Source organism: Marmota marmota, unplaced genomic scaffold, assembly GCF_001458135.2.
Source record: "Marmota marmota marmota unplaced genomic scaffold, marMar, whole genome shotgun sequence".
Taxonomy (NCBI): domain Eukaryota; kingdom Metazoa; phylum Chordata; class Mammalia; order Rodentia; family Sciuridae; genus Marmota; species Marmota marmota.
In genome coordinates this window covers 17,295,997-17,313,724 of record NW_026000185.1, presented here as the reverse complement: position 1 = coordinate 17,313,724, position 17,728 = coordinate 17,295,997, and the positions used below count along the sequence as shown (strand labels likewise).

The 17,728-nt window shown below is 50.8% G+C and overlaps 1 protein-coding gene and 1 long non-coding RNA gene across 3 annotated transcripts in view; one reads left to right on the top strand and one right to left on the bottom strand.

The window, feature by feature from the left end:
- The window catches only part of Slc5a11 (solute carrier family 5 member 11), a 45,710-nt gene extending 30,926 nt beyond the window's left edge, over nucleotides 1–14,784 (bottom strand). The window contains exons 1-6 of one of the 2 annotated variants that reach the window (XM_048789679.1): nucleotides 14,670–14,784; nucleotides 14,362–14,556; nucleotides 7,437–7,595; nucleotides 5,145–5,216; nucleotides 1,412–1,516; nucleotides 202–261 (exon numbers count right to left, since the gene is read on the bottom strand). In XM_048789679.1, coding sequence (XP_048645636.1) covers nucleotides 202–261; nucleotides 1,412–1,516; nucleotides 5,145–5,216; nucleotides 7,437–7,571 — 372 coding nt within the window. In that variant the 5' untranslated portion in view covers nucleotides 7,572–7,595; nucleotides 14,362–14,556; nucleotides 14,670–14,784. Of the gene's footprint in view, nucleotides 1–201; nucleotides 262–1,411; nucleotides 1,517–5,144; nucleotides 5,217–7,436; nucleotides 7,596–14,361; nucleotides 14,588–14,669 lie in introns of those variants that run through there. The other variant, XM_015491572.2, reaches the window with a different exon arrangement.
- A 127-nt stretch (nucleotides 14,785–14,911) lies between these two features.
- Nucleotides 14,912–17,728, top strand: LOC125612344. Its single transcript, XR_007342687.1, has 3 exons — nucleotides 14,912–15,378; nucleotides 16,061–16,173; nucleotides 17,273–17,728. It is a non-coding gene; the product is annotated as an uncharacterized LOC125612344 (long non-coding RNA).

Sequence of the window (17,728 nt, the reverse complement as noted above, 5' to 3'; positions counted from 1 at the left end):
CCCCTGAGCACCCCATGTGCACCTTAAGATGTGGATTATGAGGTCAGAGCTGCTCAGGAGTCCCAGTGCCCTCACCTGTGCCTCATCCCTCCCCAGAGCTGGGACCTCTTATGGATGTCCATGGGCCCGAGGACAGGGAAGGGCAGCCCGGCATTTCCCCCAGAGTGTCTTCCCATCCCACCCGAAGCTCCTCAGACTCACCTGCCCAGCGATGTAGATGGGGAGGAAGATCCAAGACAACATCAACACAGAAAATAAGCCCTGCCCAAAAAAACACAGGCAGAGTTGACTCCCAGCTCCCAACGAGGTGCCGATCCAGATGTCTCTCTGCACCCTGAGGGAACCTGACCTGAACTCCACCTCATTTTGTGTCTTATTTGCTGCATGGTTCACCTTCCCTGGCCTTCGGCTTTCCATTTTTAAAAATGGGGAGAAGAGAATTAAGGAGGGAAGGGAAGAGTGGAAACGTAATTCTCTTAATGTCTCTACGTGGCAGGTAAAGATGAGGAAGCGACTTCAGAAACTGTTTCTTAGACAGTCCAGGTTGGAGATGTAGCTCAGTGGCTCTATGAGGCTCAGAGAGGTTACGTAACTTGCCCAGGGTCACAGAGCTTATAAACATTGAAATCAGGATGTGAACCCAAGTAGTCTGTAATTGAATTTCATAATGCGATAGTATATGCAGCATACTGAGGTCGGAGCCTGGCATAGAGTAAGCATTTTAAAAATGTTAGTCATGATGAAGATGAAGGTCATCATTAATAAACACAAGGTCCCTTCCCAGGAAAAATAATCCAGTGTGAATTCTGCTGTGTAGAAATGTGTCTTCTCATGGGTATTGCTGTGGTTAAAAAAAAACAACAAAAAGACAAATGCCACTGAGCCATATGATTTTTGTGATGGACAACTGATGTCCCCTGACATCATCCTTTTCCTGCATCTGAGAGGGAGGGATTCTGAATCGTCTTCTCCAAATCTCTATTGTTGGAGTCACCAAGCAAACGCAGGGACATCTGAGGCTCACAGACCCAAGGGAGGTTTGCTGATGGAGGACCCTTGAGCCTCCTGTTCCTGTTTTCAAAAAGTACTATTCTGCTTTTTAAAGTGCATCGGTGGCACACACCTGTTATCCCAGCGGCTCTGGAGGCTGAGGCAGGAGGATCGCAAGTTCAAAGCCAGCCTCAGCAACTTAGCGAAGCCCTAAGCAACTTAGCAAAAAAAAAAAACCTGCCTCCAAATAAACAATTTTTTAAAAGGCCTGGGGATGTGGCTCAGTGGTTAAGCACCCCTGGGTTCAATCCCTGGTACCAAACAATGAAGTCAATAAAATAAAGTGCAGGGCATTCACGACTTCTCCCCAGGTGCCCCCACCAGGTAGAGGTCAGGTGCCTGTCATGGGTGAAATACTTACATTCAGCTCATAAGCAGTGACCGAGATACCCACAGCAGCCCCTGACCCCGCCAGACCAAGGAAATGTCCACTTCCGACATTGCTGGCGAACAAGGACGCGCCCACCTGCGGGGGACACATGGATCAGATGGTGCAGCCAAGAACCAGTTCTGTCCAGGTTCCAAAGGGACCAAGGCAAATAAAGAGGAGAAAGAGACCCCACCCTTCTCCGGCATCTTTGTTCAAATTAGAAAAAGACCCCCCCCCCCTCCAGGCTCTTTTGCATCCACCTATCAGAAATGGTTAAACAGGCACACCTCACCTCCAACGCCTACAGGTTGAATTGCGCCCCTAGAGGTACACAGTGCACAGCTTGAACAACGGTGCGCAGCGTCCTTGGCAGGGAGGGGAGAATGACAGGCACTGATTTAAATGCTTCCTGATGAGAATCCGGAGCCTGATGACTCCTCACCCCCTGCTGCTCACATCACCAACCCTCCTTCTGGGACAAAGTGGCCAAGACTGTACTCCCTGATTCCAGACACTGCTCTCTGCTGATTGGACGGGACAGCCCTTGGCTCTGACAGGGTGTCTTTTCAATCCATTAGTTCTTTAACTTGTCTAATGATGTTTGCAGTGTGTATTACCCACCTGTTATCAAATGTATTTTATTTTTGATGCCATTGTTACCATTGTTAATGGAATTATTCTCTTAATTTCATTTTCAGATTATTCATTACTAGTATATAAAATTACAATGGACTTCTTTTTTTTTTGTGTGTGTGTGTGTGTGCCAGGGTTTGACTCAGGGACGCTTAACCCCTGAGCCACATCCCCAGCCCTTTTTATATTTTATTTTGAGACAGGACCTCACTGAGTTGCTTAGGGCCTTACTCAATTTCTGAGGCTGGCTTTGAACTTGCAATCCTCCTGTCTCAGCCTCCCCAGCTGCTAAGATTTCAGGCATGCACCACTGTGCCCGGCTAAAATGCAATGGACTTTCAACACTGATCTTATATTCTGCAGTCTTACTGACTCATTTATAACCTCTAGTAGCATTTTGTGGGTTAGTTAGTTTCTATGTGCAAGATCATACTGTATGCAAATTGAGAGAGATTTATGTTTTCCTCTTCAATCAGGGTGACTACTTCTTTTTCAAATTGCAAATTTCCCTGGCTAGGACCTCTGGCAAAATGTTGAAAGTGTCATAAGGGCATGCCTGTAATCCCAGAGACTCAGGAGGCTGAGGCAGGAGGATTGCAATTTGAGGCCAGTCTCAGCAAATTAGTGAGACCCTAAGCACCTTAGCAAGACCCCGTCTCAAAATATCCTGTCTTAGTAAATAAAAAGCGCTGGTGATGTGGCTCAGTGGTAAAGAATCCCTGGGATCAATCCCTACTGCAACAACAAACAGAAAAATCTTTGTCTGGTTCCTAATCTTAGGGGGATACTCCATCTTTCACTCTTGGGCTCGTTAGCTGTGCTGTGTCTTTGTAATGTCCTTTATTAAATTAAGGAAGTTTCCTTCTATTTCTAGTATTTTTTGGGGGGGAAGTTTCAACATAGAAGGGTTTTAGATTCTGCCAAATGCCTTTCCTGCATCTGTCGCAGGGATCGGGAGGGTTTTGCCACTTCTTGGATGATACAGCATCTTACCTTGAGTGACTTTTGGTAAATCAGACCAAATTTTCATTTCTAGGGTCAATCTCACTTGGTCACGGTGTGCAGTCATTTTTATGTGCTGCTGGATTTGGAGTGCTGAGAGCTTTTGAGTATATTCAATAGAAATACTTATCTGTAGCTTCTCTTTTCTTGGGAGATCTGGTGTGATCTCCTGGTTAACATTGGTCTTGCAGGAGGGGTTAGAAAGTGTCCCCCTATCTCTGGGAGGACTTTGTGAAGGATCGGTGCTAATTCCTCTCCCAACTTTGGCAAGAATTCACTTGGAAGTCCTCTGCTTGGGGCTTCTCTTCCCGGGAAGTTTTATAGTTGCTCATACAATGTCTCCACCTTGCACGAGGACAATCAGGCTTTTCATTTCTCCTTGAGTCACTTTGGGGACTTGGTGTCTTTCTAGGGATTTTTTTCCATGTCACCTAGATTTTCTAATTTTTTTTTTTGGCATAACTGTTCACAGAGTCTCCTTATAATTATGTTTTAAATTTTTCTTTAGTATTGGTAGTAGCACCACCTCTTAAACCCTGATTTTAATAGTTTGTACCTTCTCTTCTTTGTGTTCATAAAACTGACCACCTCGCTAGGAGGTGGTCAGTTTTATGAACCTTTGCAAGAACCAATTTTTTTTTCTTTTTTATACTGGGGATTGAACTCAGAGGTGCTTAACCACTGAGCCACATACCCAGCTCTTTTTATTTTATTTATTATATATATATTTAAAATTTTTTGTAGTTGTAGGTGGACAGCATGCCTTTATTTTATTTGTTTATTTTTTGTGGTGCTGAGGATCGAACCCAGTGCCTCACGTGTGCTAGACAAGTGCTCTACCTCTGAGCTACAGCCCCAGCCCTCTTTTTATTTTTTATTTAAAGACAGGGTCTCACTAAGTCGCTGAGGCTGGCTTTGAACTTGTAACCCTCCTGCCTCAGCCTCCCCCAGCTGCTGGGATGACAGGCGTGTGCCATGGCACCTGGCTCTACCTTTGCTATTGTTGATTTCTCTGATGATTTTCTAGCCTCGACTTCATCTTTCTCCACTCTTTTATTGCTTCCTTCCTTCTGCTTGCGTTGGATTTAGTTTGCTTTTCTTTTTCTACTTAATGTGAAAGGCTAAGTAATTGGTTTGGCGTCTTTTTTTTTTAAAAAGAAAAAAAACAACAACAACTGGGCATTGCAATATGAATTTGCCTCTAAGAAATGCTTTAGCTGCATCTCATAACTTTGGGTAGTGCTTTTGCTTTCAATCCTCTCAAAATATTTCCTAAAATTGTTACAATTTCTTCTCAGATCCATTGATTATTTCAGGATGCATTGCTTAATTTCTACGTATTTGTGAATCTCCCAAACTGCCTTCCATTAGTGATTTCTAATTTTATTTCACCATGGATAGACAATATTCTTTGTGTTCGTTTCAATATTTTAATACATATATATATATTTTTTGGTACTGGGGATTGAACTCAGGGGCACTCCACTACTGAGCCCCATCCCCAGCCCTATTTTGTATTTTATTTAGAGACAGGGTCTCCCTGAGTTGCTTAGGGCCTCACTGTTGCTGAGGCTGGCTTTGAACTTGCCATCCTCCTGCCTCAGCCTCCCGAGCCTCTGGGATGACAGGCGTGCCACGCCCAGCCTCAGTCATTTTAAATTTATCGCGACTTATTTGTAGCTGAGCATCTCCAGTTTATCCTGGAGAGTGTTCCCTGTGCCCATAGAAGAAGGCATATGTGGTTGGGCGGACTATTTCTCTGTATGTCTGTTATGTGACAGATAGAAACATAGATGAGAGAAAGACAGACAGACAGACAGAGAATAGTCAGAGGAACCAGGTCATTGGGTCCCAGGGGCAGCACCTGAGCCTCTGCATTCAGCCACACCCCAAACCAGTCCACAGGTAGAGGGTTCCCTTGGAGGAGCCGATAAATCCTCTTTTGGCTTAAATAAATTTGAGTTGGCGCCAAGCCCTTTTTAGTCTGGACTGTGACTTTCAGCCAACATGGAGCCCAAGAGCCCGAGATGGAGCACCCGTCCTGGAAGGTTCTTTGGGAAGTGACTTAGCTGGACTGGAGAGCACTTACTGGCCACCACACCATGTCCCCTCCAGCCAGGAAGTAGCCTTTCACCGTGTCTCTTTTGGTCTTCACCGTGGACTGAAACAGAGAGGAGGGGCGGGGGAGACTGTTAGCAATTCCCGGCATCCCCCACGGGTCAGCCCCCAGGGAATCCAGCAGGCCAGACTCGGGGACCTCACTGGCTCTTCAGGGTTGGCATTCACTGAGTGCTTTCCCTGTTCCATGCTGAGCATCTTCTAGACATCAGCTCATTTTGGGTGCCACCAGGACCGTCTGACAGAGGAAAAGACTGAGTGAGCTCAAGTCCTACCCATTCATGCTGCTATAACAAAATGCCAGAGACTAGGTAATTTATAGACACCAGAAACTTGTGCCTTGTAGTTCTGGAGGTTGGGAGGTTCAAGATCAAGGTGCCCACAGGTTCGGTGTCTGGTGAGGACCCCGTGACTCATAGATGGAGCCTCCTCTGTGTCCTCACAGAGCCTGTGAGTGGGACGGGGAACTCGTTCCCCTGATATTCTTATAAAGCCTCTGATCCCTTTTATGAAGTTTCTGCCCTCATGACTGAATCACCTCCTCAAGTCCCCACCTCTTTATACTGTCACATTGGCAATCAGGTTTCAATATGGATTTCAGAGACAGGAAAATGGTTCTTAGACACATCATCTCTGTCCAGACTCCTTCATTATGAGATAAGTGCATATTAACAATGCATTGAGGGGGGCTGGGGATGTGGCTCAAGTGGTAGCGCGCTTGCCTGGCATACGTGCGGCCCGGGTTTGATCCTCAGCACCACATACAAACAAAGATGTTGTGTCCACCGGAAAAAAAAAAAATAATAATAAATAAATATTAAAAATTCTCTCTCTCTTTCTAAAAAGAAAAAAACCAAAAAACCAAAAAACAATGCATTGAGATACTATTTTCCTCTGTCAGTTTGACAGCACCTGGTTGGTGAGGACATGATAAAACAGGCTTTGTTGTACATATGTGCAGATGGGTAATTTATGCTAATTGGACACAAATTTAGCATAACTGCAAATGCATATCTCCTTCAGTCTGAGAATCCTATTTTAGGAGATTTATCCTACATCATGTCTACACTCCAAAATAATGAGTGCATAAGGTTTGTTTATTATAACCTGGACAGTAAGAGGTGAGAGAAAACCCAACTGTCCCTCAGCAGGAAGTCGGTTAAGTAAATGACAATAGAGTCATCTAATGCTGTTCAGTGTTTAGGATGAGGAAGCCGAGCCTGTGATCCTAGAGGCTCTGGAGGCCGAGGCAGGGGGTTCGCGAGTTCAAAGCCAGCCTCGGCAACTTAGCAAGACCCTGTCTCTAAATAAGATATATAAAAAAGGGCCAGGGATGTGGCTCAGTGGTCAAGTGTCCCTGGGTTCATTCCCTGGTACCAAATAATAATAATAATAATTAGTTAAAATAGAATAAAGATAATTAGGAAGGTTTGAGGTACTGATATGAAGAGACAGTGGTAAGTAAAAACAACAAGGTAAAACACAAGTAAGTACAGAAAGCTACTTCCTGTTTAAGAAAGAGGGCAATAAACATATTAATACTGGCTTGGATTTGCATAAAGAAACTGGAAGAATTCCCTAATACACAGTGATTACAAGCCAGTAATGGCAGCTTCCTATGCAGGGAAGAGTCACAGGGAGACTTTATACTTATGTCCTGAGCTATTTTTATTTTGAGCCACTCTTGCCTTTAAAAAAAAAAAAAATTCCTTTAGATTGCTGGGTGTGGTGGCGCACACCTGTGATCCCAGCAACTCAGGAGGCTGAGGCAGGAGGATCTTGGGTTCAAGGTCAGCCTCAGCCATTTAGTGAGACTCTGCCTCAGGAGATGGGGTGGGGGATATAACTCACCTCCCTGGGTTCTATCCCTAGTACTTCAAACAAAACCAACAAACAAAAGCTTTTAGATTAAAATAAAAAGAACATAGGCTTCAAAATAAGGTGGATAGGAATTCCAACTCCAGTTCTTCCAACTTACTAACAGAATAAAGAACTTAAATTTTTGAGACTCAGTTTCTTTGTCTGCTAAATGGGCACAGTGTCTTCTGAGAGGCCCTGGGCAAATTGCCTGAGATGACTTGAGGGGAAATGCTTAACCAGCTCGAGGCACAGCCAACGCCAAGGTGCTTTTGAAATGTTAGAGGCCTGAGGAAGACCTTGGGCTGGTTTCTTCCTCTCAGTACGTCATCTCCCAAATCACAGGGTTCACGCGGGGCTTCAGGCCAGTGTCCCCTTCTCCCTCCCTCCCCAGGGCCTGGCTTACCCAGAGTCCAACAGCCAGGACGAAAATGAAGTAAAGCACCAGCACCGCGATGTCTCCAGGCTCCAGGCTCTTCTGGGGAAAAGCCTCCAGGGGATCCGACTGCGGAGGCCGCGGGCTGCTGGGGCTGCTCTCCATGGTCCTGAATGAGCCTTCTCAACCCTGCGAAGGGCAGATGTGTCAGACCCCAGATTCCCTTTCTAGGCTGCCTCCTGGGGCCATCTGAGGAGTAAGATCCACATGGAGGGATGTGCGCTGGAGGAAGGTCCCTACATTCATCCGTCCACCCATCCATCCACTGGTCCATCCATTCGTCCATCCACTCGTCCATCCATTCGTCCATCCACTCGTCCATCTGCTCATCCATCCATTCATCCATCCATTCATCCATCTGTTTGTCCATCCACTCATCCATCCACTCAGCCATCCACTCATCTATCCATTCATCCATCCATTCATCCATCTGTTTGTCCATCTGCTCATCCACCCATTCATCCATCCATTCACCCATCTGTTTGTCCATCCACTCATCCATCCACTTGTCCATCCACCCATCCATCCATTTATCCATCCGCTCATCCATCTGCTCACCTATCCACTCGTCCATCCATTCATCCATCTGTTTGTCCATCCACTCATCCATCCACTAAACCATCCACTCGTCCATCCATTCATCCATCTGTTCGTCCATCCACTCATCCATCCACTCAACCATCCACTCAACCATCCACTCATCTATCCGTTCATCCATCCATTTGTGCATCCATTCATCCATCCACTGGTCCATCCACTCATCCATCCACTCGTCCATCCATTTGTCCATCCATTCATCCATCCATTCATCCATCCATTTGTCCATCCATTCATTCATCCACTTGTCCATCCACTCATCCAACCACTCATCCATCTGTTCATCCATCCACTCATCCGTCCACTCAACCATCCACTCATCTATCCATTCATCCATCCATTTGAACCAAACACTCTTGCTCCAGAATCCAGGCTTTCAACCTGTTTCCCAGCAGACTGCATTTCCATGGATAATTTAAGGGATTCCAGTGACAAGCAGGTTAACGGACCCAAGGCTGTTGACATCTAATCCCCAGAACCTGTGAATATGTTCTTAAATGACAAAGGAAGATTCGGTTTGCAGGTAGAATTAAGGTTGCAAGTCAGTTGACCTTAAATATAGGGAGATGTCTGGGTATAGAGGACCTTAAAGTAGGGACCTCTCTGGATGATGTGGCAGAACCAGAAGAGAAACCAAACAGGTGACAGTGTGAGGTGGTGGTGGGGGTTGGGTGGACCTTGTTGGCTTTGCCAAAGGCAGAAGGGACCCTGCCTACAGGATCCGGATAAAGCAAAGGGATGGACTCTCCCCTGGACCTTCTAGAAGGAATTCAGCCCTGCTCATACCCTGATGTTAGCTCACGAGACCCCTTTAGAACTTTTCAACTGTAAGATGCGAAACTCATGGTGTCTTAGGCGCAAAATCTGCGACCACTCACTGCAGCAGCAATCCCACGGAATAGTTTAAAAATAATTATTAAGACTCTTCTTTATCATCAGCACCCTATAGAAACTAGTTGGTAATAAGGAAGTGGTGGGGGCTGGGGTGTAGCTCAGTGGCAGAACATGTACCTGGCCTGTAGGAGGCCCTGGTTTCAGCCCCAGCACTGCCAAAAACATATAAGGAAATGGGGAGAGGTGAGATCAGATGGGGGCAGAGTCGAGACACAGGCGTGGCTGGGTGCAGAAAGTTGTGCAGGAAGGTTATTTTGAAGGCAGCGTCGTGGACCTTAGAGGGTGAGCTGAGAGGGGTTAGGGGCTGTCTTCGTCCGTTCCTGCTGCTATTAACAAAATACCTTAGCCTGGGTAGTTCACAAACAACAGAAATGGGTCAGGTGTGGTGGTGTGCACCTGTCCTCCCTGCAGCTCGGGAGGCTGAGGCAGGAGGATCATGAGTTCAAAGCCAGCCTCAGCAACTCAGCGAGACCCTGTCTCTAAATAAAATATAAAAAGGGCTGGGGATGGGGCTCAGATGGAGTGCCCCTGAGTTCAATCCCTGCTACAAACAAAAAAAAACCAAGCAAAACCCAGAAGTGGGTTGCCCACAGCTCTGGAGGCCTGGGAGTTCAAGATCAAGGCACCAACAGATGCAGTGGGCAAAGCCCCGATGCTCATAAATGATACTTCTATGTGGCCTCCGTGGGGGACCGCTCTCGTAGAGGCTTACAGGAGGAGATTGAATGTTCCCTTGGAGATGCTGCCCTGTGGGGCCCTCAGTATCTGTTAGGTCCTGTCTTGAGACCAGTGTAACCTTGAACTTCTGGATGGGACCACTGCACCTCCATGATCTCTTATCTCCTGATGCAGGATTAAATAGCAGAAGCCAAAGTTCCAACCCAGCCCCCGTCACCTGTGTCTCAGTGGGTCTCGATTTAGGATCAATGGATGCTAATAATCACAGCTGCTGCAGACCCGCCTCTAGGACGCTAGACCTCAGGTCTTGGCTGGGGAAGGTAGGGAGGGAGGGCTGGAGCTGGAGACCCTTTCTGGCTGTGGGGTGAAGTTTCCTAAAGTAGGTTCTAGAGATGAAAGGCAGGTTCTGGAGGCTTGGAGGAGGAGAGGGGGCGAGATGCCCTTGAGGGTATCTCTAAGGAGAAAGCCCTCCTCAGGTCATGCCGGCTTTATAAGTGAGGAAGTTGTGGCTCAGAGAGGTTTAGGGATACATCCAAAGTCACACAGCGGATGAGCGGTGAAGTGAGACTCAAATCCAGATCTTTCTGACTTCAGAGCCTGCCTTCTCCAACATTTCCACCTGCTGCTTCCAAAGCAGGGGACTTTAAGGAGAATGAGGACAGGAAGCAGCTCAGGGTTGCAGAAGGAGCCAGCCCTCCCTGTGCCCAGCCCCGCCCCCATGCCCCTTGCAGCCCTCGGCCCGCCAGGCACGGAGCGCGGTGGGAGCGGCTCGCTGCACATAAACAAGTTATTCATCACCGCTTTGGGGCCCGGGGGAGGCTGGCACCGCTTCCGAGCCTTCCTGGGTCCAGGGAGGTGGGGCCCTGCCAGGGTGTGCAGGGGCCCGGCTGCATCTTCACGGCGGGAACAGGAGCATCCGTGGACCAGAGGCGCCGGGTCGCCCAGTTCTGCTGCCTCTGTCCCTGGCCCCAGGCAGATCCCTCCTGCACCCTTTCCTTATCCAGCACCCCAGGGGTAGGGCAAGGACTGGCCATGAGCTTAGGGCCACAGGCTCCCTCTGTGTCACCCTGGCCTGCTGCATCTCCAGTGAGCTGGCTTCCAGGCTGATTTTTGTCTCAGCGAACTCCAGAGGTAGGATTTGAACCCAGGTCCTGCGTGGCAGCTCATCATGACCTGGCTGCCTCTCCTCCCCTCCTCGGGCGCGTTTCTCCTTCATTCTTTCCTTCCCCCTGTCTCTGTTCCTTCTCCACAAACATTTGTTAGGCTCTCTGCCAGGCCTGAGAAACTCAAAGGAGCATTTATTCAGCACTAGCTGTTTGCCAGGCTCAGTGCTAGGCCCTGGAGATTCATTGGAATGAACACTCATTGGGCACCAGTTGTGTGCCAGACTCTGTGCGAAGCCCTGGAGACCGAGTAGGGCAAACAATTATCAGGCCTCAGCTGTGTTTCAGGGTCTGTTAGGTCGGTCAGTGGAAAAAGCATTTATTAGGCACCAGCTGTGTGCTCGGCATGGTGGATAAAACAGGGAGAAAGGCAGCCCCGCCCCCATCCTCAGGGGTTTTCACCCCAACCCCTTGCAGCATGGTGTGTCCCCAGGACCAGGGGGTGAAATGACCCCAAGCACCTTTCGCACCTTGTCCCAGAATTCTTTGCGGCCTCTGGAGGGCCATGCTCCTCCTGCGGGGGGGGGGGGGCCCTGCCCGTTCATTCCTGGAGGGCGGGTTAAGGGCAGCCTGGGTTCTGACAAAGGCTTTCTTTGCAGTGGGTGGCCCTGCCCTTGAGGTCGCCTGCTGGCCCGAGCACAAAAGGAAGCTCAGTCCGGGGGGCGCAGCTCACAGCCTTCCTTTTGACCTTCTGTGTAATCTGCTGTGGTCGGATGTGAAAATTTTCCACACCACGGTGCAAGGGGAAGAGAAATCAGGAAACAGGTTCCCAGGCCACGGGGCACAGGCAGGTGGGGGCTGCATCTCCTGACTCGGGTCCCCCCGGGTGTGCACCCACTGGGGGGGGCTACCTGTGCCTCCAATAACTTCTGCGCCTCTGAAGCATCTCACAACGAATGAAAGGGGAATGAAACAGAGAGCAATGCTGACAGCCAGCTGTGTGCGCGGGAGACACTCACAGACACAGGACAGTACCGTTTGTCAGGATCGGGCATGTTGGCCAGTAAGGATCCATCACTTCAGAGGGAATGGCAGGAGGTGGACAGGGAGGGAGAGAGAGGGAGAGAAAACAGAAGTTCTCTGCATTAACCAACCACGACAGAGTCGCTCTCTCCCTGCAGATTTTAATTATGGGGAAAAGACGACCCAAGAAATAGATGTGATAAAGTGTAAAAACTTTAGAACTTCACTACCCCAGCTCAGCTCCCAGCTCCACTTCCTCTGAGCTCTGTGACCTTGAGACTCAGTTTCTCCATCTGTAAAACGGGAATCATAACCAGACACAGGCCACGGGTTTGTTAAAAGCAGTGGGCATAGTCCCTGATGCTATGTAATTAGGTACGGGGATACTTGATCTGCCCCCATCCGTGGCCTTTGTGGTCAGCCAGACCCTGGCCACTCATTGCATGAGTCTCATTGACAACGCAGCTCTCCGAAGAGCTCAGGTCTCTGATAAACCCCATTGATCAGGGGAGTCAAAGAACAGGCCACTGGTAAATGACCAAACTGGGCTCCAACCCAGGTTTAACCCAGAGCTCCTAACCACCCTGGGGCACGTGAACCTGGCAGGTGTGATAACAAGGCCTGGCATGGGCCAGCAGCCTCTCAGGTCCTTGTCCCCTCTCCTGTGTGGCAGGCTGCAGCGGAAGCCCCCTGTCCACTCCACAGCCACACAAGCTGGGCCTCAGGTCCTGGTCTAGGGCCTTCGGGCAGAGTCAGGCCATCCAGAGGGAGGCAGAAAGGTCAAGAGGACAGAAGAGAGACTAAGGCAGAGAGGGCACAAGGACCCCTGGGTACAGAAGAGAGGCGCCTTCACTTCCTGAGCAGGTGATGCCTGGGGCCCATTGGGAACTGGTCTCCAGAGTGAGGCCAAGACAGACAGCAGGACTTTGGGCAGCTCTGCTCATTCAGAGGTTAATTCCTGGTGCAGTGGGACCCGCCAGCCTCCCCGCTAGTGTCCACAGAGGGGAGGAGGTGAGCCCGTGAGTGCAGGGGAGCATCCTCCTCACCCTCCTGTCCCTTCAGGGGTGACCTGTCTCCTGATTCCTGGAGAGACTAGAAGTCCCAAGAGCTCCTGAGCCCAGACCTGCCGTCACACGGATGCCCGAAGACATCTCAGGGTTGACGTACGCTGTAGAAACCATGCTCTGAGGACCCCGCAGGTGCCTCTCACTCACCTCCCGTCTCACTAACTGGCGGTGTCGTCCCTTCTGCTGCTCACACCAGCAATGAGTCACCCTAACGTCACTCAGTCACTCACTCATTCAAGTGGTCTGGGAGCAGCTCTCCGTGGTAGGTGCTGCCCTAAGCTCCAGAGACGCCATGGGTGCAAATATATTGTAGCATCTCTTTCTCAGCCCCCATTCTCCTAGGCTCCTAAATCACAGCCGGAATCCATTTGTTTTCCCTCACCTTGACTTCTTCTTCCTCTTCTGCTTTTTTTTTTTTTAAACTGGGGATTAAACCCAGGGACACTCAACCCCTGAGCCCCAGCCCCAGCCCTATTTTGTACTTATTTAGAGACAGGGTCTCCCTGAATTGCTTAGCACCTCGCTTTGGCTGAGGCTGGCTTTGAACTCGCGATCCTCCTGCCTCAGCCTCCTGAGCCGCTGGGGGATGGCAGGTAGCCCTCACCTTGACTTCTATTTCCCTCGTCCAAGCTCCATCACTTCTGTCTACCCTACAGCAAGGACCTCTTCCCATCTCGGTCCACCTTTGCTTCCTTTTAACCCACACCTCCTGTGGAAGCCGCAGAGATCTTTGAACATAAACCAGGTAAATTATTTGCCGGCTCCAATTGTCTCTGCGCCCACAGAGGTGTTTGCTCTGTCCCTGTCCCAGCCTCGGGGCACACCGCCCTTCCTTGAAGGCAATTTCTGGCCTCAGGGTCCTCATCCTTCTGTTCCCTCTGCCTGGGATGCCCTTCCCTGTTCTCTTTGCTTGACAAACTCCTCCTCGTCCCTGAGACACCAGCCTACTGTGCCCATCTCCCAAACAGCCTTCTCTCGGCCCCAGTCGAAGTTGGACCCTTGAGTCGCCTGCTTTCGTAGCAGAGGTGACTTCTCAGGTTTCATCACACCTAACAGCTGCTCTGCAGGAGCCCCTCACTCCCACTCATCCCCACCTCCTCTAAGTTCCATGGAGGCTGGGAGTGTAGCTGTGTGTGTGTGTGTGTGTGTGTGTGTGGTTTATGTGGATCGATTCTTCCTCCTTTTCTCTCTGGGTCCTTCACCTCCACACCTGTAGGCTGGGCCTGGCTGAGGCTCACATTCTCATTTGACAGATAAGGACTATCAGGCTCCAGGTGGCCGAAAGTCCCAAAACTCCCGGAACTGACTGTGCTATGACCCTCACTAGGTGCCATCCGCTGCCCAAACCTACCTGCCGAGCTCCCAGTCCCCCGGCCACGCTGCAGGCCTGTGCTGGACAAGCTTTCTCTGCAGAGGGGGGCTGCGGGCCCCAGGGTTCCCAGCTAGAACCCCTCTGCCCGGGCTGTCCCCTGCCCAAGACGGTCCTGCGCTCAGAGCGAGCAGGGATCTGCTGCAGGGAGCAGGGCATCTTACCTGATTCCAGGTGCAGGCTCAGCTGTGGGGGGCTTCGGAGGCAGAAGGAGGCGCAGATGGCCGTAAGAAGAGAGGCCCCTGGTCTCCTCTCCCCTTGCAGCAGAGAGCGTCAGAGGACAGCAGTGACCCCCTGTTCCTAGGCGGCTGCTGCTCAGAGAATCTCCCCAGAGGTCAAACTCCAAACTCCAACCTCAGCTGCAGTGAGGATTAAAGGGGGTGTGAATGATCTCCCCAGAACCCTTGAACTCTGAGCAGGCCCCTGTGGGAAGGTGGCCTGCCCTGGGCTCTGCCTCCACCAGGGACCTCACCTGGCAGGGGGCCCATGGACGGGAGGGGTGTGCGAGACTCTGGAGCCAGGGACACAGTCCTGCCTCACCACCCACTCTTCCTCTGTCCCGCCTCCAGGCTGGGAGAGGGCAGGCTTGGGACGGCTGGAGGAGGGGGAGGAGGGATGCTGGTGGGGGCGGGGGAGGGGTTGCAGGGGACAAAGGGAAAGTGCCCAGGAGGGACTTCTGCATCCTCAGACAGTAGTGGCCTTAGCGGCCACAGGAATTACACGGGATTGTTCAGCCCTTTCTGCACCAAGGCAGGGCAGAGAGGCGGCATCCGGAGCCCAGGGAAACTGTCCAACCCCTGTAGTGCCAAAGACCCAGGGAAAGTATCGCCAACGTCTTTACCCGATGCTCGGGGCATCCCCAGCATTTTAAATTAGTGAGTAGCATCTGCAGACGAAGAGACTTAAAAATGCAATTCCGAATTGCCCACATTTCTTGAACCATCTGAAAATCTGGCCAGACCAGTCCCCCATCACCACTGGGCAGCCGCTGTCTGGAAATGAGTCCTGGCCACTCCCTCTTGCTCCATCACTTGGCCGGTCTGGACCCTGGGGGGGTCCTCTGTGCTTCCCTGTGTCCTGGCACAGATGAGCCCAGAACAACAGGAGAAGACAGCCTGCGTCCATCCTGCCGAGCTCGGTTCCAATGCTCAGTGTGTCTTGACTTGCTTTCCAACAACTTGGTAAGACAGGGCCTGTTATCATCCGCATTTTCCTGATGAGGAAACAGCCTGCTCGTGAGTGCAGCAGAGCATGGCGTAGCGCTGCAGCCAGCTGGACAGAGGGGGTTTGGGTGAGCAGAGACCTTCCGCTTAGTTAAACACTAATCCAGGCCCAGGAAAGCCTGCAGGGAGATAAGGAGGTCTCTAAAGAAGGTGGTCAGGAGGGAGGTGGGGGGAGGGCTGGCCACGCCCCTAACTCTAGTCTTGAGAGAGGATCTGCAGGGAGGGCACGCACCCCATCCAAGATCTCCCCCAGCTCGCAGGCCTCTTCCCACAGCCAGCGAGGAGTGTGTCCTAAAATGCCCGAGACCTCTCCACTGTGTGCTGGGGCCTTTGTAGCCGTGGGGTTGACCAGTTGGCTCAGGATCCCAGAGGGCAACTTGTTGGGTTGACTTCATTGTTGGGAAAGGACGTGGAGCCTGCAAGGGGTAGACCCCGGGGACTGGCCGCAGCCTTGATGCCAGTTGAAGGTGGCTTCCCAATGGGAGGGGTGGGGACCACCAGTGTGAGCATTGGGGACACCTGGAAAATGCAAAGAGGGGTGCTGCAAGCCTTAGAAGCAGGGTCCAAAGTAGTCCTGGTAAAGCAAAAAGAGACCATGGCACCAGAGTGGCCACAGGGACCCTGCTGTGTGCGTCACCAGGAGCCGCAGACCAGGAGCCAGGCCCTCAGGCTCAGCCCTGCAGAGTACAGCAAGAGCCAGCCTCTGGGAGTGCTCACCCTGCGCAACGTCATGGCTTTGTGCCAGAGCCACAGGTGAGAGTGTGGGTCCTTGCCTAGGGCTGAAGAGGGTGGCTTTTACTCCTGGGATCACGAATGCAGTATTCCATGCAGCCTCTGTGTCCACTGATGGTGCCTGGTATCAATATCGGTCCCACTGGCTGCGCCCTCCAGCAAGCAGCCCGACTGATCAGATCTAGGGGAGGCACAAGGCTTGTGGCACAAGGCTTGTGGTATAAAACCTAGCCCAAGGGCTGGGGCTGGGGCTCAGTGGTAGAGAGCTCGCCTAGCATGTGTGAGGTACTGGGTTCGAGTCTCAGCACCGCGTATAAAATAAATAAAGAATAAAGGTCCATCAACAACTAAAACAACAACAACAACAAAAAAAAAACCAGCCCAAACTCTCTGCATTCCTAGTCTCCTGTAGACAGATGCAGGTAGACTGAGTTACAACTGAGGTAGGTGAAAGGAAAATAGATAAGAAATTTGATGCCACTCTGGTAGAGTTATGGAAGCAGTTGCCCAAGGACAAAAGGTTTCAGCCACAACCTTTCAATAAGAAAACAAAAAAGCAGGCAATCAGAAAAGGAGAAACGAACTCAAACTCCAAAAAGAGGCAGAGCCCAGCCAGGCGTGGTGACACACACCTGTGATCCCAGCAGCTTGGGAGGCCGAGGCAGGAGGACCGCAAGCTCAAGGCCAGCCTCAGCAACTTAGCGAGGCCCTGAGGAACTTAGTAAGAGATGGTTTCAAAATAAAAAATAAGAAGGGCTGGGGAGGTGGCTCAGTGGTTAAGCACCCTGGGTTCAATCCCTGGTACCAAAAAAAAGAGGGAGAGACAGAGACAAGACTAGCCTCTCTCATTAGGAGATGTCCTGAAGGCAGGTTCCCCCTCGGAGGAGTCTTTGAGCCCTTGGTTGTGGGACAACCAGGGGAAAGGCCAAGGCTCGGGGTCCAGGCCTGGCTCTGGACCCAAGACTGTGTACGGACTTGGCAACACATTGGTCTTCAAAAGACATTCAGAGAGAAACTGCTATTGGGGCCCACGGGGTGGGGGGAAGAGTGAGAGTCCGAGCCTTAACATTGACTCTGAAGAACCCCGACCCGTGTCCATAGCCTCCGTTTCTGCACACAGAACAGGTGCTGAGGTCTCGCGGGGCCAGTGTCTACAGGGTACCGCAGGAGAGGGCCTGGCCATCAAGCACGGGTCAGCCTAGCACCAAGGGCCAGCTAGACCCCTCCTGCTGCTTCACCTGCCGCCTGCTCAACTGTTGCCACCAAACAGGGTCGGCTCCCTGGTAACCACCAAGAGATAACAGCCCTTACACACCTTGGCTAAAGGAAATATAATTGGCCCAACCCACGGTCCTTTTAACTCCCCCGTGTGTGGCCGGTCAGACAGCGGGAGGAACCTGCAGGGATTTAAATAAATTGATACTCTATTCCTCCCATGCATTCTGCTGTCATGCCTTTAAAAAAATAAAATCAATTAGAAAAAAATAAGTTGATACCCCACATCAAGCAGCATGGCCCCCAATGCAGAGTGGCTCAGACCCAGCCCGGAAGACACCACTGCGTGCTGGATCTCGCT